At 37.1% G+C, this 22,346-nt stretch overlaps 2 protein-coding genes across 3 annotated transcripts in view; one reads left to right on the top strand and one right to left on the bottom strand.

The window, feature by feature from the left end:
- avpr1aa (arginine vasopressin receptor 1Aa) overlaps positions 1-22,346 on the top strand; it is a 675,329-nt gene that overhangs the window by 96,491 nt on the left and 556,492 nt on the right. The window lies entirely within an intron of this gene.
- Positions 1-22,346, bottom strand: part of mon2 (MON2 homolog, regulator of endosome-to-Golgi trafficking) — a 49,891-nt gene that overhangs the window by 18,077 nt on the left and 9,468 nt on the right. For both annotated transcript variants that reach the window (XM_079858928.1, XM_079858929.1), the window contains exons 7-24: positions 19,825-19,950; positions 18,135-18,332; positions 16,781-16,905; positions 15,859-15,998; positions 15,521-15,668; positions 14,626-14,816; positions 13,080-13,161; positions 11,640-11,821; positions 10,723-10,835; positions 10,531-10,635; positions 9,148-9,228; positions 7,866-7,939; positions 7,624-7,714; positions 6,066-6,167; positions 4,035-4,145; positions 2,494-2,669; positions 1,206-1,368; positions 358-651 (exon numbers count right to left, since the gene is read on the bottom strand). In XM_079858928.1, the coding sequence (XP_079715054.1) occupies positions 358-651; positions 1,206-1,368; positions 2,494-2,669; positions 4,035-4,145; positions 6,066-6,167; positions 7,624-7,714; positions 7,866-7,939; positions 9,148-9,228; positions 10,531-10,635; positions 10,723-10,835; positions 11,640-11,821; positions 13,080-13,161; positions 14,626-14,816; positions 15,521-15,668; positions 15,859-15,998; positions 16,781-16,905; positions 18,135-18,332; positions 19,825-19,950 (2,502 nt within the window). The remainder of the gene's footprint in view (positions 1-357; positions 652-1,205; positions 1,369-2,493; positions 2,670-4,034; positions 4,146-6,065; positions 6,168-7,623; positions 7,715-7,865; positions 7,940-9,147; positions 9,229-10,530; positions 10,636-10,722; positions 10,836-11,639; positions 11,822-13,079; positions 13,162-14,625; positions 14,817-15,520; positions 15,669-15,858; positions 15,999-16,780; positions 16,906-18,134; positions 18,333-19,824; positions 19,951-22,346) is intronic.

Below are 22,346 nucleotides of genomic sequence, written 5' to 3'. Positions count from 1 at the left end.
ATACAATTGGAGTTATATTAAAAAATGTCCTGGCTCTTCCAAGCTTTATAATGGCAGTGAATAGTTTCTGTTTTGAAGTCCATAAAAGTGCATCTATCCATCATAAAAGTGCATCTATCCATCATAAAATGGATATGATTTTCTTTATATATAAAGATAGATATCTTTCAGTACAATATGTGTCACATGACTAAACATGCATAATTTTTTAAATACCTCTGTTTTGGAGTTAGATTTATCGGCCAACATATCGGTTATCGGCTTTCAAATACAAAGAAGTATCGTTATCGGCAAAGAAAAAAATCATATTGGTGCATCCCTAGTTAATTTCGTCACTGGCCAAGTCTGATCGAGTACCTTCCAAACCACAATGTTCCAGGTCGGTGGTTGCAGCAGCGTCCCGTGAGCAGCAATGGTGGAGAACATGGTTTGCCCTGCGCTTTTCCTCACAGCCGGCCGTGGGTCTACGCACAACTCGCCCAGTTTGGAATACAGGCACAACCACAGGCAGTCAAAGGGCGGTGCCGGGTGGAAGGGTCGGTTCAGAGGTTCTCCTTTATCTTGGGCCTGTTTCAGGAGAACCGCTTCCTCCTTTTCCAGCTCCTCTGTAATGGCTTCTCCCCTTTGGAAGAAGTAATCTGAGATATTCCACTGCAGAAAGTGGAGAAAGAGAAGATTTTTCACTCAGTCTACTCATCTATCCAAAGGAACTTGACTTGCAGGAAACACTTTACGATAAGGTTCGTTAGTTAACATTAGTTATTGTATTAAATAACATGAACTAACAATGAGCAGTTCATTTGTTACTGTCTTCACACGAAGTCCAATAGAAGAGAGCGCATCTAAAGAAGAAGTATCCAGTCAAGGGTTTTTAGTAGTCCATTAAAGAAAACTTTAGGATGACCATGGCACTCTTTAAAATTAAAAAGCCTTTATTATCAGATGGCTACAAAAAAAAAAATCTGTTCATCTTTGTTAACATTAGTTAATGAAAATAAAGCTGTTCATTGTTTGTTCATGTTAATTCACAGTGCATTAACTAATGTTAACAAATACAACCTTTGATTTTCATAATGTATTGGTAAATGTTGAAATTAATATTAACTAAGATTACTAAATGCTGTAGAAGTATTGTTCATGTTAACTAATGAACCTTATTGTAAAGTGTTACCGATTTTATTAGCAACACTAGCGGTAATCCTCACCAGAAGGCCGATAGACGTCAGGCTGATGTTCAGCTCCTGGTTCTGGAGCCCAAAGCTGCCGGCTACATCCACCACAATTTGGAGGCACATGCAAGGCATTGTGGGTAGGAAGTCGGTCACCACCAACTGCAGGCACTGGAACGCTGTTCGGATGAGGGATTCACTGTGGAATGAAAGATGCGTACAAATGAGACTCTCCAAGATCAACACTTTAAATGTGACTTTTGCTAGCTGTTAACTAGCTAAAGGATTCCTTGGTCAACTGGCTTCACAAGAGCCTGGTCCCTCTGGAAGCTGGTTGACCAAGGAAGTTTTCAAGATTGATCAAGCACCATTCCAGCACAAACTAGCATAACCCAAACAGGACCAATGAAAATATTGAAATTCTTGCAGAATTTGGGGACATTTACTGTTGTTCGGTACATTTTCATGGGCGATATCTAGTCGCTGATGAACAGAAAACTGCTTGAAGAACAAAGTGGTGTGACAAAATTAGACAAAAACAAAGTTGTTAGAAACTTTCTGGGAAAGTTTGGCGATTACACAAAAAACTTTGTCATGAGTATATTGGGGTCTGGTGCTCTTCCCGTGGACTAAAATGAATTAAAATTTTAATAAAATGAATGTACTATGTTTTAGTTTGATAATGTTTTTATTTAATATTTTGTATTTTTAGTGGATTTTACAGTACTATATTATATTTATGCAGTAGTTAAGTGAATCCATTTATTCACTTCTTGAGCATAGACCTGAAAATCTTAAAAGCTTTAGTGCACAGACTGAAGTTTGGTCTCTTTTTAAAGACGACACTTAACAAATTATTGCTAAAGTGACAAGTTTAAAAAAGTGAACTTGAAAAAAGTTATAGAAGTTTACATTTATTATGAAAAATGCACAAAAATACTATTTTTAATTTTTATATGAAACACATTTTCCAAAACACGTTTTACTCTAAAACTGTGAGAAAATCAACAAATTTAAGATTGACATCTCAAAAAATGAGCTTTCAGTAAGATTTTGTTTGGGCGCAGTACCAAACGCTTCCACTAGATGAAATTCGTCATTTTTGACCGCGAACAATACAAGTGTTTCATTATTTCTCAGGACCATTTAACCTTTTCGAATCATGTCCATGATTTTTTTTGTGTTCACATAGTAAGAGGCAAAACATTTTCCAAGTTTTGTACCATTCTGATGAAGTAAAAATTATAAATAAATAAAAAAAAACTTCAAATGGCACCAGAGGATTAGGACGGTCTTTTCTGCAAGGTCAGGCAGTGTGTCTCACCCCTGGTCGTTTCGGATCGCTCCGATGACCCCCAGTACCAGAGGCCATCCCGGTCCGAGACTGTCTCCCTGGTTCTGTAGGATCTGCAGGACACACTCCAGCTGTTTCTGTCGGATATCAGCGTGAAGGACATTGGAGAGCTCCTTCAACGGGTTCAGAAGCAGCAGCTGCAAACGCTGAGGAGGACAGGGGATCGGTTAAGTGTTGACCAATCAATAAACAAAATCACAAAATAAACTCTGAAGTAGGGCTGGGAATCGAATACTTGAGGTCAGGAATCGGATACTTGTTATAAAATTAAAATTTAGATTCCTCTTATCGATTCCTTTGTGAGCATTTCAATATGACTTTCAACAATTCAAGCGAGAGACGACTCGCTGTTTTCTGTGCTGCACACACATCCAAAACGTGCTCACAGAAAAAGTGATTTTAAACCACTTTCAGTGCTGCAGGTGTGTGTGTGTAACTATATAGGGCAACTCTTAAAGTGACAGCAGCCTTATATTCCTGCTGCCGCCTCTGTAATAACACTAATCAAACAACAAAAGACAATGAGAAAATTAACTCGTTCTTGACTGAATGACTTTCGTAACTATCTCTGTAATGTATATTTTATTTATAAAGTTTCTGTACCTGCATACATAAAAATCTTAAAACAGTTTATTTCAATCGTATCTTTGTTCAGTTGTATCTATTTGTTGCGATTGCTAATTTTTTATTTCTTCTTTTTTAATTACTGAGTGTTTACTTGTCTTTAAAGGGGTGGTTGATTGTGATTTCACTTTTCTAACTTTAGTTAGTGTGTAATGTTGCTGTTTGAGCATAAACAACATCTGCAAAGTTACGATGCTCAAAGTTCAAAGCAAAGGGAGATATTTTACTTTACAGAAATCACTTTTTAAGGACTACAACAAACGGCTGGTAGAGACTACACAAGCTTCCTCCCGGGTTAGTGACATCACCAACCCTAAAATTTACATAAACCCCGCCTCGCAACAAAGGGCTCTATATGTCTCCGCTAAGAACGAGCTCTTGAAGCACCGCCCCCTGTGCCGGGAGCAGCAGCTCATTTGCATTTAAAGCGCCCAAACACACAAAACGATGCATTTTTGCTCACCCTAAAAAAAAAAAGACAATTTTAACATCCTATAAAAAATTATCTGTGGGGTATTTTGAGCTAAAACTTCACATTCACACTCTAAGGATATCAGAGACTTATTTTACATCTTGTAAAAAGGGGCATTACACCACCCCTTTAATAATGTTTGAAATTGGGTATTTTTAATAAGGTATTTTTAAACCACAGGCAAACGTGTTTTTTTTGTTCAAGATATTCCATTACAATTAAATGTTTTGCTTTAAGACTAAATGTGAATGATATCTAAGTTTTTTTTTTGTTTGTTTTTTACCTTATTGAAATCGAAATTAGGAATCGATAAGAATCGGAATCAATAGGCAGAATCGAAATCGTTAAAATTCAAACGATACCCAACCCTACTCTGAAGTAGCCCTGATTTGAGAAGATCCGACTGAATTATTACCTGGTTTTGGGACAGCGGTGGCTCGTGTTTGTAGGAGAGTCCAGCTTTGATCAGTGAGGTAATGGCCTCTGCACCCCATTCCCTCATACGAGTGTTAGGATGCTGACACACCTGACAAAGATAATGGCATAACAGGCTTCATCTTCTTATGCAATATATCATTTTGTTATTATTTTCTTATGATTTTGTGGTGAAATATGAGCGCATCGGGTGAGATTCACCCATTAATGAAATACAGACAGACAAATCAAACATTGCAAATGGAGGGTGAAAATAACATAATTAACACAAGAAAAAAAGCAAAGCAATAGATATTGGTTATAAAAAAAAAATTATTATGCAAAATATAAATAGACTTATTTGCAAAATATTCATAAATTAAATTATATTAGATTTTTTTAAGATAACAAGAGGAGACATTGTTTGTTTGATTTGGAGTGTGTAGATCACAGATCGGTGTGTGTTTTTAATGTAAATTTAATTTGTTTTAACAATCCCCAATGCATTAAACTCTATGGAGCAAAACGTCAAGCGTCTATTTAAACTTCTGTTATTTCTACTCTATTACATTTGACTTTCTGAAGTTGCACAACACAAAGCTGAAGGTATAAAATGACATTCTGAAAATAATTATCATATAAAATAGCCGTTCTGTGATCTGGGTTTCAGCGTGCAGCATAAGACGCTTGATGCGAGTCATGTGACAGCTAAGATCATTATGAAAACAAAAACATCTGATTAACGCAACAACAAAAACATGAAATGAAACAAAACGCAGGCTGATTTGAAAACAGACAACTTCAGACAGACCGATTTAAAAAGAAGAGTCACTACTCAAAGAGAAGGATTTCTGAAGTTAAAAAGAAAGTTTGGCACTTACCTTCTACAAAACACACGTCGCAAAAGACAGAGAAGGGAAAAAGACGGAATAAGACAACATGAGGACATCGTGCTTCAGCATCTATATATATATATATATATATATATATATATATATATATATATATATATATATATATATATATATATATATATATATATATTATATATATATATATATATATATATATATATATATATATATATAAATATAAATATAAATATATATATATATATATATATATATATATAAAAACTACAGAAGAAGTGTGAGTACAGCAGACAAGGACAGCAAGTACCGAGCAGACAGTTTAGAGCAGCTCGTTAATATTAAATATTAACATTTTAGAATAGGGCTCATCTCGTTACAACAGTTATTTACTGTAATTAGTTGTACTGATATTAGTAAAATTTGATTCAGTAATATTATTAGTATTTCGAGACCCTGAAACAATATTATTAATGATTAGAGCTGAAGTACACAGAAGAAAAATAATGCCAAATTGTGTAAAATATAAATAAAACCAATGGACAAAGACACCTTTAAAACTAAACAGTGTGTGTGTGTGTGTATATATATATATATATATATATATATATATATATATATATATATATATATAAAATAGACAGACTAACATCAAAACTTACCTGTATAAATAAATAAATAATAAAATGATTTAAATAAAGAAATAACATAATAAATGAATATAGAAAATAAGCAAAACAAATGGACAAGGATGACTTTAAAGCAAAACAGTATTTATAAATAAAGAACTAATATACATAATAAGTCAATTAAATCATTTTAAATAAATTATACATACCAGCAGATAATAAATAAATAAATAGAAAATTTAAATAAGACAAACTGACAGACAACTTCAAAACTAAACAATATAAATAAAAAAATAAGCAAAATAAATAGATAAAGATGACTTCAAAACAATAAATATGTATACATATAAATAAATAATTTATATAATAAATAATAAATAAAATAAAAACATAAAATAAATTTAAAAATAAATATAAAACAAATGGTCAAAGGCAACATCAAGCCTTAAACAGTCTTAAAAATATATATATTATTATTTAAATAATGATTTCAAAACGAGGAGCTGCATTGTTTTGATTGGCCCCTGGTCTCACCTCCAGTAGATGAGCCGTCAGCGGCCTCCAAAGAATCTCGATCCGGTCCATGTTCACCAGTCCGGTCTCTAACAGTTTGGCCACCGCAAACAGAGACGGCTCCTGAGAAACATATAAACATGATGAAATTAATCTGCAGTTGGCTTCAGCATCATTACCTCGTCTCCAGCATCATTACCTCGTCTCCACGGTGACCCCTAGTGCTCAGATCAGTGTAAATGCAACAAAACCCAGGCCAAACATGCATAAAAACACTTTTTACAAACTATTGCAAAAAATTTATTGAATGTAAAATATTTCAAATGCAATTATCGAATCATCTTATAAGATTATCGAGTGTCTATATGTTCTTGTATCAATTGTCAGGGTTTGTTTTTGTTTGTTATATGATTGGTTCAGCTAAACAGGCCAATAAGAGACTTTTAACTACCATTATTAATTTTAATAATACTAATGTCTAATTAAAACGTCTACAAATGTATAAAACTGATCAGAGATCAGGTAAACCCCACAGACACTTGTTCATTGGTAGCTAGGCTTTGAGTTGATAAGTGGCTGTCAATCTCATTTCCTTTTTGTATATTTGGTTAAGTATTATCTTCATTATATCTTAGTAAAGTATTGTAAATATCCACGCTTGTAAGCTGTAGGGGGCAAGTGACATTTCTTTAGTAAATACTGTTTTCTCCTGTTTTTCATTAGATAGGGAGATCATTTATTGTATTTTTAGTTTATTTTCTTTTGATAGGGAATTTAGTATGTATGTTAGGAGTTTGTTTGGTGTTTTGGCCTTTGCTCATCCCTGAAGTTATGCTTTCATTTGTGGTTTTATAAATAAAAGTGGATAAAAGGATCTTTGGTTGCCATTTCCAGTTTATGTTGCGGCCTCACCATAACGTAACATAACATAACATAACGTAACGTAACGTAACAATGTAATGTAACATAACGTAACACAACATAACGTAACGTACCGAAACAACGTAATGTAACGTAACATAATATAATGTAACATAACGTAACGAAACATAACGTAACATAACGTAACTTAATGTAACGAAACATAACAACGTAATGTAACATAACGTAACATAACGTAATGTAACATAACACAACGTAACATAACCCAACATAATGTAACATAACATAACGTAACACAACGTAACATAACGTAACGAAACATAACGTAATGTAACGTAACATAATGTAACATAACGTAACGAAACGTAACATAACGCAACATAACGTAACAATGTAACACAACGTAACAACGCAACATAACGTAACATAACATAACGTAACATAACTCAACATAACATAACGTAATGTAACGTAACATAACGTAACACAATGTAACACAACGTAACAACGCAATATAACATAACGCAACATAACGTAACATAACGAAACATAACGTAACGCAACATAACGTAACAACATAACGTAATGTAACATAACATAACGTAACACAATGTAACGTAACGTAACATAACGTAACGTAACATAACATAACATAACGTAACATCTGAAGGACTATTAGGTCCAATAAATGACGCACCTTGTTGTTTCCGTAAGCCATTTCCATGGCCTCCATGGATAAAGAGCACAGGGCGTTTATCAGGTGATGCAGAGAGACGTCGTCCAGGTATCTACAATCACATACAACATTCAATTCTACAATTGATCTATGGATGGAAACACGACTTATCGAAACAATTGCACTCTTTTAAAAATGCATTTGATATTAAGTATCAGTGCCATCATGCACTATATGCATTTTTACTATTCTGACATTCTTACTGTGAGCTTTCAAAAAGTCTGGAAAGGATATTTGATATGACGGGTAGATCGGTCATCACCGCCGTGGTCAAAACCTGCGACAGAAAATAAATAAACTCAATCATTTACTCTGCATTTCATATTATTATTAATAATGTTGGCTCTTTTGGATAAAAGCGCATGAATGTAAGCATTTGGCCTGTGGAAATATAAGATGTTCCAGTGGGTTGGCAACATTTTTGGACTTGTTTCAAGGCACCTGAGCTTTTCTGAGCAATATCTTCAAATAACAAGGACGAAAAATGCTGCAGCTGACTCAGAAAGTCCAAAAATAACACTGTCACTTATTATGCCCCCTAATAAAGGCTGTTGTCTTGCCACTTGCCTATGGTGCACATTCTCCTCACAGATCACCTAGATCTTCATCTCAGCTGTTATTAAATGTCCCGAAAGCTTGTTTGAAAACTCTTAGAGCTTCTCCCACATTAAACATTTTTAAAGCTTCAATTAAAACCCTTTTTCTCAAGCTTACTAGTACCTCGTTTTATTTTGTGTGCATTTTTTTAATGCTATGGGGTTGCAGTTTTTGTGATGTTCCAGGTTATGACTATCGTTTGCTTATTATAAATTTTCTGTTTTTATTTTTTAGGGTTGAATTTTTGACATGTTCTGTTTTACTATGTGTGTATTTTTGCTTTACTTGTGAAGCACTTTGGTCAACATTCGTGTTGTTAAAAGGTGCGATATAAACTAACTTTGACCTTGACCTTGATGAAAGAGGCTGTTTTTCAGGGTTCCCACACCTTGGTAACCTTCAAATTCAAGGACCTTTCAAGGACTTTCTAGGTCCGATACCATCAAATTCAAGAACTTAATGTGGGGACACATTTCAAGAGAGAGTAAGGTTACATCGTTTCAGCGGTGTGTCTGTGAAACGTTGAGGTGGGCTTTCATCGTAGTAGTTTCGTGCACATGTGAACGTCATGGCAACATACAACACAAAGTACCTCACGCGGGAAACACTTGACGTAACGTGTAAATGCGCGTAACTAACGTAAATCAAGCAAGCTAGTATCCATAGGCATCGAAGTGTTGGTGAAATAACACATTAGCGGACTGGATGGAATAATATGGAATTTTTTCCAAAAAACTTCTTGCACAAAATAAATTCAAGCACTTTCAAGGACCTGTATCTATGTGTGTTTATTTTCTAAAACTTTCAATGGCCTTGGATTTTTTTTTTTTTTTTTCAGATTCACAAACTTTCAAGGATTTCAAGGACCCGTAGGAACCCTGTTTTTACCGTGCTGGGACCCTCCACGGCCCGACCGGGCTTCAGGACTCCTCCGACAGCCGGTTTCAGACCCAGAATCCACACCAGATGCTTAGAGGGAAAAACAGATGAAAATGAGTAAAAAAAAAAAGAAGGAAAACCTGAACTCCCCCTTTATTTTCAAATAAAGAAATTTTGTACTATTGCACTAATATTGTTCTGTAAAATCAAATTTATTTTATTTATTAAAAATATTATTTTTTACAGAACAACAGGAAAATATATTAATATTATATATTACATATTATATATATATATATATTAAATGCAATACTAATATTTATTGCGGTCTTAATTTCTATGCTTTCAAACATTAAGCCATTATATTTCAATACATTATATTTGATCATATCATATTAATTCGTAAAATGTATTATTACTGTTTATATAATATATTTGTAATATGCATTGTATTTTACTGATTATATTATATATTATATTATATATAGGCTACATAATAAATAAATTAAAAAATAAATTAAAAAATAGGAAAAAACTACTTCAAAACTAAACTGTATAAAGAAATAAACTTAAATAAAGAAATAATATATGCATAATAAATAAATATAGAAAATAATCAAAGCAAATAGACAACGATGACTTTGAAGCAAAAAAGTATTAATAAATACATTTGTAATATACATAATAAATAAAAATATATGTATTTTAGGGCAAATTATACATACCAGTATTTAATTAAAAAAAATATATATAAAATATAAATAAGACAAATTGACAGACAACTTCAAAACTAAACAGTATAAATAAATTGAGAATGAAAATGTTATATATTATATAATATAATATATTTTTATATTAAATTAGATTGCCACAAACACTCCCCTTTATTTTCTAATAAAGAAATATATTACTACTGCATTAATAATACTGCACTGTAAAACTAAAAAATCTATTTTTATTAATAATAATAATACTTTTATAAAACAACAGCATTTTATAAAATTATAATACTAATAATAACTTATATAATTAATTATATTATATAATAACTAATAATTATTGCTGTATTCATTTCTTTGCGTTCAAATGTTAAAGCACAGAGCTGAAAATCGCATGGAGACCTTAAAGCTTCACTTTTGTTCAGATCTATAAACGATCTTCATTAAAAATCGAGGAAGCGTGAGCATGAGCTTTGTGTTTGAAAATGAATTTGTTTAGTTATTGTTTAAGGCCATTTTGTACTTCGCACGGGTCATACTTATCAGGTCGGAAAATACAGAATTCTGTATAAATACGAAAAAAAGTCACATCCCTGTCAAATGAACAAACATACATTTCCGTATCACACAGCTCTCTGGATTGTGATTGGTTAATAACTTGTCACACTTGTACCTGTAGTGTTGCTAAGACCAGCTGCCATGAGGTTCCCAGATACGCCCCGTGACAGTGAGCCAGATTCAACAGCGTCCGCATGCACTGGATGTTCTTCGCTGTGAGCTGATGGAGACACAGAAGGGTAAAGAGTTTTAGTTCGCATGGAAAACCATTCAGTTGCACTGTAAGAAACATAAACGTGTGTTTTACCACAACAGTGCCCTGCGGCTGAGCGGTGAGCGGCTGACCGACTGCTACAACCTGCTGGTGCGATTCACTCGACGGACTGACCATCTGCACACTCTGACCCTGGATGGAGTACACTGAACACACACACACATTAAACTGCATACATTTATATACACAAACGCCCTAAAGATTGCAGCTAGTAGCTCAAACAGAAGAGCTAGCAAAGCCAAGGTCATGTGTTCGACTCCCAGGGAAAGCAGAAACTCATAAATAGTAATGTAAAAGCATCCGCCAAACACATCAATGCAAATGTAAGCTAGTGAGATACACTAAGGAATTTATTAAATTTTTTTTAGCAGAACACAAACTGAAAACAGGAAACTTAATTCAGCTGAAAACTGAAACTGAAAAGTTTATTTAATAATCAATTAATCAATCAAATTAATTGAATAATCAACACTCAAATAAAAACTTTTTTATCTTAACTTTTTATTGATATAATTATGCTTCTACTCATTAAAAACGCTTAAACGGTGGCTGTGTTAAAAACCTGTTTTCATGACATTCAAATTAATCCATTTTGAACTTTTATATTTATATTATATTATAATATATTATATTAATTTACAAAATGTATTGTATGCTACTTATATTATATAATATTTATTTATTATATAATATATGTATTTATTTGAAAAATGTATTGAATAATACTGTTTATATAATATAATTAATAATATAATATAATTAATAATATAATATAATATAATATAATATAATATAATATAATATAATATAATATAATATAATATAATATAATATAATATAATAATTATATTACTAATTAAATGTCACCATTTTGGTCAATGATTTTGACCCTGGTTTCGGACTAAACTGAAAGTTCATAATCTGCACGTCAGCTTGCGCTGGTCTCGTACCTTTATTGGCGAGGTTGGTGGTGTTGCTGCTCAGGATGGTGAGAGCGTAGTGAGGAGGGAGAGAGGCTTTACAGATCGCCGTGATGAAAGCGTCCCGCGGCGTCACCAAACCCAGACGGCCACACAGAGACGCCACACACAGCTCCGCTTTCAGGATGTTCTCTGTGGCCGCCTCGTCCGTACTGACACACACACACACCGAACATCATCAGGACAGGCAGGCTCTGTGACTAACATATGCTAAACTGTGTGTGTGTGTGTGTGTGTGTGTGAGTGAGTGAGTGAGTGAGTGAGTGAGTGAGTGAGTGAGTGAGTGAGTGAGTGAGTGTCTGTGTGTGTGTGTGTGTGTCTGTGTGTGAGTGAGTGAGAGTGAGTGAGTGAGTGAGTGAGTGAGTGAGTGAGTGAGTGAGTGAGTGAGTGAGTGAGTGAGTGAGTGAGTGAGTGAGTGAGTGTGTGTGTGTGTGTGTGTGTGTGTGTGTGTGTGTGTGTGTGTGTGTGTGTGAGTGAGTGAGTGAGTGTGTCAGTGAGTGTGTGAGTGAGAGTGAGTGTGTGAGTGAGAGTGTGTGAGTGAGAGTGAGTGTGTGAGTGAGAGTGTGTGAGTGAGAGTGAGTGTGTGAGTGAGAGTGTGTGAGTGAGAGTGTGTGAGTGAGTGAGTGAGTGAGTGAGTGAGTGAGTGAGTGAGTGAGTGAGTGAGTGTGTGTGTGTGAGGGTGTGTGAGTGTGTGAGTGTGTGTGTGAGTGAGTGAGTGAGTGAGTGAGTGAGTGAGTGAGTGTGAGTGAGTGAGTGAGTGAGTGTGTCAGTGAGTGTGAGTGAGAGTGAGTGTGTGAGTGAGAGTGTGTGAGTGAGAGTGAGTGTGTGAGTGTGAGTGTGTGAGTGAGAGTGTGTGAGTGAGAGTGTGTGAGTGAGTGAGTGAGTGAGTGAGTGAGTGAGTGAGTGAGTGAGTGAGTGAGTGAGTGAGTGAGTGAGTGAGTGTGAGTGAGTGAGTGAGTGAGTGAGTGTGTGTGTGTGTGTGTGAGGGTGTGTGAGTGTGTGAGTGTGTGTGAGTGAGTGAGTGAGTGAGTGAGTGAGTGAGTGAGTGAGAGTGAGTGAGTGAGTGAGTGTGAGTGTGAGTGAGTGAGTGAGTGAGTGAGTGAGTGAGTGAGTGAGTGAGTGAGTGAGTGAGTGTGTGTGTGTGAGTTAGTGAGTGAGTGTGTGAGTGAGTGAGTGTGTGAGTGAGTGAGTGAGTGAGTGAGTGAGTGAGTGTGTGAGTGAGTGAGTGTGTGAGTGAGTGAGTGAGTGAGTGAGTGAGTGAGTGTGAGTGAGTGAGTGAGTGAGAGTGTGTGAGTGAGTGAGTGAGTGAGTGAGTGAGTGAGTGAGTGTGTGAGTGTGTGAGTGAGTGAGTGAGTGAGTGAGTGAGTGAGTGAGTGAGTGAGTGAGTGAGTGTGTGTGTGTTGTGTGTACCTGGCGTCCAGCAGCAGTGAGAGAGCCGCTAGTAAGCCGCACCAGCAGGCGTTCACCATTTCCTCCCAAACCTCATGAGCCACTGCAGAACACACACAGTCTCATTACAGGAACACAACAGACCGTTACACAACAAATACACATCACTGATTCTGGCATACATAACGATCAAAATTAACATTAGAGATTTCTTTGTATCCACCATTTCAACCCCGCGTGTAACGCAGCTCGCATCACCGAACAGGTCATTGATTGATGATGTAAAACTCTGGACGAGTTTTCTTGCGTGTGTCCGTTTTTAACGCGTCTTGACTGTCGTACAGTCTGACATCACTGACAGCTGAGATCTTACAGTGTGACATGGCTTACAGCGAGGATCATGTACAGTCTGACAAGCAACAGTCGTAAAGGACTATTATGAATCGCACAGTGAGCACCGGCTTAACCCGCTCCTCATGAACCGGAAGTTGCAAACGACTTTTCTCCAGTGTTGTGACGTATTTCCAAGTGAAACGGAGTATTGAACAGAGGGCAGGGTTTCACTTTAGCGCTCCTCCTCCATCTCTCGCTCATAGCGGACTAGCGGTTTGAGGGGAGTGCTTAAAGGGTTAGTTCACCCAAAACTGTAAATTCTGTCAGTAATTACTCTCCCTCATGTTGTTCAACCCCGTCAGACTTTCGTTCATCTTCAGAACACAAATTAAGATATTTCTGATTAAATCTGAGAGCTGTCTCACTCCTCCATAGGCTTCTCTGTTATTGAAACTTGCCGGCCCAGAAAGTTAGTAAAGACAATGTTTAAAATAGTCCAAGTGACTACAGTGGCTCAACCTTAAGTTTATCAAGCGACGAGAATATACCTCAGAACGGAGGCTCACTATTGGCCGACGCTGGTCATGTGTGTGATGCTGGCCAATATTATAAGCCGTATTTCGTTAAATTTTCGTTAAAGCCTATTTATTTTTGTTACAAGCCGTGTTTCGTTAAAGCCTGTGTAAAGTTCATTTGTTTCAATGTACCGACAGGCACCTGCGGCTTATAGACATGTGCGTCTTATTTATGTTCAAAATAATATTTTTTTTTAAATTCAGTGGGTGCGGCTTATATTCAGGTGCGCTCAATAGTCCGGAAATTACGGTAATCGTTCAGCCCTACAGAGAAGCCTATGGAGGAGTGAGACAGCTCTCAGATTTAATCACAAATATCTTAATTAGTGTTCTGAAGATGAACGAAAGTCTGACGGGGTTGAACAACATGAGGGAGAGTAATTACTGACAGAATTTACAGTTTTGTGTGAACTAACCCTTTAAGCGTTTTCAACCCAAGCCGTCAAACTGACGTCATCAGAGAACGAATGCCGTTCCAGACCAGAAGTAACTTTTCAGATTCTGATTTAAGATTACCACGACAAACGCTTTTTTCTTCTTCTGTGTATTAACTTGCACAGATTAATTGTTCACCACAAGACTAGTAATATGCGCTAACAAAGTAAATAGGGTCAAATGTGATTTCATGCTGACTTAAAGTGGTCAGCACACACACTCACTGGGTTCCTGAGGTGGAGACGACACAGGCTCCGCCTCCTCTCTCATAGCCTCTTCCTGTTCCTGTTTGGCGAGCTCTCTCTCGATCATAGTAGTGATGCCCCTCACCAGGTCCAGCAGAGCGCTGAACGCCACAGACATGGCGTACCCTTCAGGGATCGAGGGCGGCTCCACCTTATCCAGCATCTCCAGGCTGAGGAGAAGCACGTTAGTTAAAGAGAGTCGCAGGGAATCCGCAGGGTTTGCAAAATCAAAGTTAAGGCTTTTAAGACCTGCACGAATAAAATTAATACCATATGGGCGGCGTGAGGCAATGTCTTCGGTCTACCGAATAAAACTGAATTTAAGACGACCCTCATCCTCATGTCTATCAAAATGACCCGAAACCCTAAAATTATACTTTTTTGTCCAGAATGCTTATTTTATTTCATTTTGATAATATTTTTCTAATTTATAATGCAATTTTTTTGTTATTTTCTATTTTATTTACCTTTAAATTACTAGATTTGATCAATAAATAATAAATAAATAGTAAATTAAGCACATTCCTCACATTTTCAACTTAAATTCAAAATAACTCACAATTTCATGCATAAACCTTTTAATTCAGCTCAAAATATCTTACATCGGGTGTCTGTGCAGACCTCTTGTGGAAATAAAATAATATAACATGATATTTCATGACTCTAGATGGCCTTATAGCTCTATATGGAGCAAATGACCTGTTCCGCTGGGACCTAAAGTCAGTTTGTCTTCAATATTTTTTGTGTATTCGTGGTTCAAGTGCGACAAAAGTGATGGACCCCTCTGATGAACACTCAATTGTTTTAATAAAATAAAATAATGCCCCGAGGGAAGGATGCGGTTAAGGACCCTGAGTGGTGGATGGTCACTCACTAGGTGGCTTTGGCGCTGCCCTGCACGCTGACGGTCATGAGGGGGATCCACATGCCCCGGTACTCAAACGCAGCCTGTGCGTTCAGACCCGCTCCGGCTCCGGCACCGGGACCCTGAGCAGACCCCTGAGAACCCGACGCCGACACACCTGAGGGACACACACTCCGACTGTTACACGAGACAATCAGCAAGTGTGTGTGAGAGTGTGTGTGTGTGTGTACGTGAGTGTGTGTACGTGAGTGTGTGAGACTGTTTGTGTGTGTCTGTTTGTGAGTGTGTGTGTACATGAGTGTGTGTACGTGAGTGAGTGTGTGTGTGTGTGTGTGTGTGTGAGAGACCTGGAGGCGTGCTGGTGGATGAAGTGTTTCCTGTGCTGGGGAGGATGAAGAGGGACTGGATGAAGGAGCCCAGAGCGTTGACGATGTCTCTGAAGACTTTGGTGGAGTGTTGCTTCATGTCATACGACTGACAGAAAGACCTGCACACACACACACACACACACACACACACACACACACACACACACACACGGTCATCAGATCTTTATGATCTCCAGAAGAAGTGAAATATCTCATGACTGCCAGCAAACCCAAAACATTATGTTGTAAAACTTTTTTAAATGATTATGGGATGTTTAGGAACGTCACGCAAAGAATCGTGATGCAATGGATAATACATTTTTTCTCCCATCCCTATTATTAAACCCATAAAATATTACATTAATATTGCAAGATCTGTCATAAATCAACACAATTTTAGGTTAAAATTTATATAAATCTATACAGGAAAGAGTTTTATTAGACGGTATACAAAAAGAGGCATTTTTAGTCACGCTTCACTAGTTTAAATGGTTCTGTGGTGAAATTTTTAAAAGTACAAATATTCCCTCAGTTTATATGAGCTCAGGATAATTACAAAATAACTAGAAAATCACCTTTAAAATAGTCTCAGGAGGATTTTAGCAAGTCATGCTGCAAAACATCAACTATTTCTGAAAATCTGAAATGTGTGTGTGTGTGTGTGAGTGAGTGTGACAGAGTGAGTGTGAGTGTGTGTGTGTGTGTGTGTGTGTGTGTGTGTGTGTGTGTGTGTGCATGAGTGTGAGTGTGTGTGTGTGTGTGTGTGTGTGTGTGATGGGCAGGTTTAGGGGTCGGGTTAGTGTGTGTGTGATGGGCAGGTTTAGGGGTCAGGTTAGTGTGTGTGTGTGTGTGTGTGTGTGTGTGTGTGTGTGTGTGTGAGTGAGAGTGTGTGTGTGCTCACCGCAGTAAATGTGGCTGAACACACAGTCTGTGAACGGACTCCACGGCCACGGCTCGTAACCACTGCGGCTTCTCTCCGTCCAGAAACTTCACCAGTAGAGACAGGAAGATCTCACACTCCGTTACCTGCAACACACACACACACACACACACACACAATGACAGCTGTAGACATAGAAATCATTATTTCACAACACACCGATGCATCCAAACATCATCAGCAACTGCAGTGTTTGAGCAGAAACGCACCGCAAACACACATTAAAATGCATGTGCAATAAGATGCATTAAATCAACTAAAGATTTTAAAGGGGTGAACTGGATTTTCGTGCTATCACTATTATGAGCATATTAACATATGGCCGCCTATACTTGCATATCAACACCTTTTTATTATTCAGCAACCCATTGTGAACATTATGCAGAGGGTAGCCAATCATAAAAGAGCTAATTTACATATTTAAAAAGCAATTTTAAAGCAACACACCCCAGGTGAATAGGGTAAAAAATATGTAACTAATTAATATCACCTTATTTCCCCAGTTGATTGAATACATAAAACATTGCAAATATTTTTTTGTAAACGGTTTTCTGAAATGTTATGTTTATCTAATTTAATATGCACCAATTTACATACATTTCCATAACAGAAATCTGATCATTATATAAAGCCAGATTCAAAACAAAATCATTTTGTTGACATGAAAGGTTTTGGATATCTCTTTTTCTCACTCTATGAATCATAAAACATCAACAGACAGAAAAACAATACATTTTTACCTTTTTACGTTTTTGCTTACAATAGTGTTGCAAGAATCAAAGCAAACCTTTTGAATATAAAAAGGACATTAAAATAAAAAAAATATGACTTTTTGTTGCAAGAAACCTTGTACAAAATTGCTTTTCTTACTCAGTATTTTTGTCTTGTTTCCAGTCCAAATATCTAAAAATTCTTAAATCAAGATGCATTTACTAGATGAGTAAAATGCCATAAGATATTAAGTCTTGTTTTCTTGTTTAAAAATCTAAATAAAGTGGGGTTAGAAAAATTATCTTAATTCAAACGGAAACAAGATTCTTTTTCTTACTCCATTGGCGGATAATTTTTCTTGTTTTACGCAAAAACTCACTTCATTTTAATTGTTTTCTCCCATAAAACAAGACATAACATCTTACAGCATTTTACTCATCTAGTAAATGCATTTTGATTTAAGAATTTCGATTGGAAACAACACAAAAATACTGAGTAAGAAAATCATTTTTTCAAGGTTTCTTGCAACAAAAAAAGTCCTAATATTTCATTCATAATGGGCATTTTCTGCAGTGTGTGTACGGGCCGTGAGTGTGTGTCTCACCAGGAGGCTGTAGAAGTGTTTGATGAGCACCGAGACGACCCGCAGGAGTCTCATGCAGATTGGGAAGTACGGTTTCTCCACGGGAACCGGAGACGCCGCGCTGGAACAGCTGCCCTGCCGGAACTTGATGTTGGGAGAGAACAGCTTGATGACCAGCGGACACACACGCTCCTTCAACAGGAAACTGAACTCCTGATGCTGCAAAGACGGCACAAACATGGAGGTTAGGGAGCGAACGGAGGGTCAGCAGCTGGGGAGTGTGTGTGTGTGTGTGTGTGTGTGCGTGAGAGAGAGAGAGAGAAAGAGAGAGTGAGTTAGAGTGTGTGTGACTGTGCGTGTTTGTGTGAGACTGTGTGTGTGTGTGTGTGTGTGTGTGTGTGTGTGTGTGTGTCTGTGTGTGTGTGTGTGTGTGTGTGAGACTGTGTGTGTACGATTTAGAGTGTGTGAGTGTGACTGTGCAAGTGTGTGTGTGTGTGTGTGTGTGTGTGTTTGTGTATGTGAGAGAGAGTGTGAGTGAGTTAGAGAGTGTGTGGGTTTATGTGTGTGTGTGTGTGTGTGTGTGTGTGTGTGTGTACGAGTTAGAGTGTGTGAGTGTGACTGTTAGTGTGTGTGTGTGTGTGTGTGTGTGTGTGTGTACGAGTTAGAGTGTGTGAGACTGTGCGTGTTTGTGTGAGACTGTGTGTGTGTGTGTGTGTGTGTGTGTGAGACTGTGTGTGTGTGTGTGTGTGTGAGACTGTGTGTGTGTGTGTGTGAGACTGTGTGTGTTAGTGTGAGACAGAGTGTGTGTGTACGATTTAGAGTGTGTGAGTGTGACTGTGCAAGTGTGTGTGTGTGTGTGTGTGTGTGTGTGTGTGTTTGTGTATGTGAGAGAGAGTGTGAGTGAGTTAGAGAGTGTGTGGGTTTATATGTGTGTGTGTGTGTGTGTGTGTGTGTGTGTGTGTACGAGTTAGAGTGTGTGAGTGTGACTGTTAGTGTGTGTGTGTGTGTGTGTGTGTGTGTGTGTGTGTGTGTGTGTGTGTGTGTGTGTGTGTGTGTGTGTGTGTGTGTACGAGTTAGAGTGTGTGAGTGTGAGTGTGTGTGTGTGTGTGAGAGAGAGAGTGTGTGAGTTAGAGAGTGTGTGTGGGTTTATGTGTGCGAGTGAGTTAGAATGTGTGACTGTGTGTGTGTGTGTGTGTGTGTGTGTGTGTGTGTGTGTGTGTGTGTGTGTGTGTGTGTGTGTGAGAGAGAGAGTGTATGTGGGTTTATGTGTGTGAGTGAGTTAGAGTGTGTGAGTGTGAGTGTGTGTGACTGTGTGTGTGTGTGTGTGTGTGTGTGTGTGAGAGAGAGAGAGAGTTAGAGAGTGTGTATGGGTTTATGTGTGAGAGTGAGTTAAGAGTGTGACTGTGTGTGTGTGTGTGTGTGTGTGTGTGTGTGTGTGTGTGTGTGTGTGTGTGTGTGAGAGAGAATGGGTGAGTGAGTTAGAGAGTGTGTGTGGGTTTATGTGTGTGAGTGAGTTAGAATGTGTGACTGTGACTGTGTGTGTGTGTGTGTGTGTGTGTGTGTGTGAGAGAGAGAGAGTGTGTGAGTGAGTTAGAGTGTGTGTGGGTTTATGTGTGTGAGTGAGTTTGTGTGTGTGTGTGTGTGTGTGTGGTCATCTCCTTGTTTATTTACATCCTCTTGTTGTGTTTTGATCAGGATGTGTGGTGTTTACCTGCAGGAAAACTTCAGGAAAGTCGTTTAAAACCGATTCCAGCAGCTCTAAGCCGAACGTGCGGGTCATCTCGGTCATTCCCACTAACCAGTAGGGGGCGTCGGCGTTCACCAACTGACACAAATCCTACAGAAAAGGACATTTATATGTACGGTTCAGCACGAGTCCTTTTATTATAACCAACAAAGTATAAACACGATGTCCATAAGAGAGTCATTGCACAGCGTAGAGAGCTTCAGTGATTATAATGGGAGTTTTCCTCAAAAACGGAAGTGGTCGGCAGCTTTAGTGATTATAATGGCAGCAATCTTTGCTTGCTTTCTGTATATAATTATATTTTTCATGCTGCTAATTACAAATCGCAAAGTTTCTGGATTGACAACCTTATTTTGAATACAACTGACAGTGATAACCATAGTGTTAGGCACAAAATAATCTGATACCGTAGGTCAAATGATCTGTGTTTTAAAGTCCCCCTGTAGTCAATCATTTTATCCCTTAAACTCATCTTGACCACCAAAATTACATATTAAAGCGTTTTTTTCTTTAAAAAATGAATATGCAAATGAGCCCCGCCTCCACTCACTCACTCAGCTCAGAGATCCACTGGTTGACGATCACACGTTGATCTGATTGGTTACAAGGTAGTTTGTGACGTCAGAAACACCAGCGATTTCAAAGCGTGTTTTTGAGACTGTCTTTGGTTCACTGCAGTTTTAAGGAGGAAATACTCAGCAATGCTGTCGACTTATGAATTTACACATGGTTTGTCTTAAAGTGTATTAAAAACACCACATAGACGTATTTTCACCACAGGGGGACTTTAAGTGTTGGTGTAAATGCTAAATAATAGACCTGCCACTTTTTCTATAACGTGTAATGCGTTTCTTTCACATGGGTAGGGTGTACTTTATGGAAGCTTGTTTCCGCCACAGAATAAAACATTTTAAAAGATAATTGCGACTTTTTATCTCACAATTGCGAGTTTACATCACGCAATTCTGACTTTATTTCTCAGAATTGCAAGATATAAAGTCAGAATTGCGAGTTATAAAGTCAGAATTGCGAGATATAAAGTCAGAATTGCGAGATATAAAGTCAGAATTGCGAGATATAAAGTCAGAATTGCGTGATATAAAGTCAGAATTGCGTGATATAAAGTCAGAATTGCGTGATATAAAGTCAGAATTGCGTGATATAAAGTCAGAATTGCGTGATATAAAGTCAGAATTGCGAGATATAAAGTCAGAATTGTGAGATATAAAGTCAGAATTGCGTGATATAAAGTCAGAATTGCGAGATATAAAGTCAGAATTGCGAGATATAAAGTCAGAATTGCGAGATATAAAGTCAGAATTGCGAGATATAGTCAGAACTGCGAGATATAAAGTCAGAACTGCGAGATATAAAGTCAGAATTGCGTGATATAAAGTCAGAATTGCGTGATATAAAGTCAGAATTGCGAGATATAAAGTCAGAATTGCGTGATATAAAGTCAGAATTGCGAGATATAAAGTCAGAATTGCGAGATATAAAGTCAGAATTGCGAGATATAAAGTCAGAATTGCGAGATATAAAGTCAGAATTGCGTGATATAAAGTCAGAATTGCGAGATATAAAGTCAGAATTGCGAGATATAAAGTCAGAATTGCGAGATATAAAGTCAGAATTGCGAGATATAAAGTCAGAATTGCGAGATATAAAGTCAGAATTGCGTGATATAAAGTCAGAATTGCGAGATATAAAGTCAGAATTGCGAGTTATAAAGTCAGAATTGCGAGATATAAAGTCAGAATTGCGAGATATAAAGTCAGAATTGCGTGATATAAAGTCAGAATTGCGTGATATAAAGTCAGAATTGCGTGATATAAAGTCAGAATTGCGAGATATAAAGTCAGAATTGCGAGATATAAAGTCAGAATTGCGTGATATAAAGTCAGAATTGCGAGATATAAAGTCAGAATTGCGAGTTATAAAGTCAGAATTGCGAGATATAAAGTCAGAATTGCGAGATATAAAGTCAGAATTGCGTGATATAAAGTCAGAATTGCGAGATATAAAGTCAGAATTGCGAGATATAAAGTCAGAATTGCGTGATATAAAGTCAGAATTGCGAGATATAAAGTCAGAATTGCGAGATATAAAGTCAGAATTGCGAGATATAAAGTCAGAATTGCGAGATATAAAGTCAGAATTGCGTGATATAAAGTCAGAATTGCGAGATATAAAGTCAGAATTGCGAGTTATAAAGTCAGAATTGCGAGATATAAAGTCAGAATTGCGAGATATAAAGTCAGAATTGCGAGATATAAAGTCAGAATTGCGAGATATAAAGTCAGAATTGCGTGATATAAAGTCAGAATTGCGAGATATAAAGTCAGAATTCTGACTTTTTTTCTCACAATTGCGACTTTATATCACGCAATTCTGACTTTATAACACATAATTGCGAGTTTAAATCTCACAATTCTGACATCTTTTCTCAGAATTTTGAGATATAAAGTCCAATTCTAAGGGAAAAA

The sequence above is a fragment of the Squalius cephalus genome, assembly GCF_949319135.1.
Source record: "Squalius cephalus genome assembly, chromosome: 23".
In the NCBI taxonomy this organism is placed as follows: Eukaryota; Metazoa; Chordata; class Actinopteri; order Cypriniformes; family Leuciscidae; genus Squalius; species Squalius cephalus.
The sequence above is the reverse complement of the archived record's forward strand: the minus strand, read 5'-3'. Positions and strand labels throughout refer to the sequence as shown.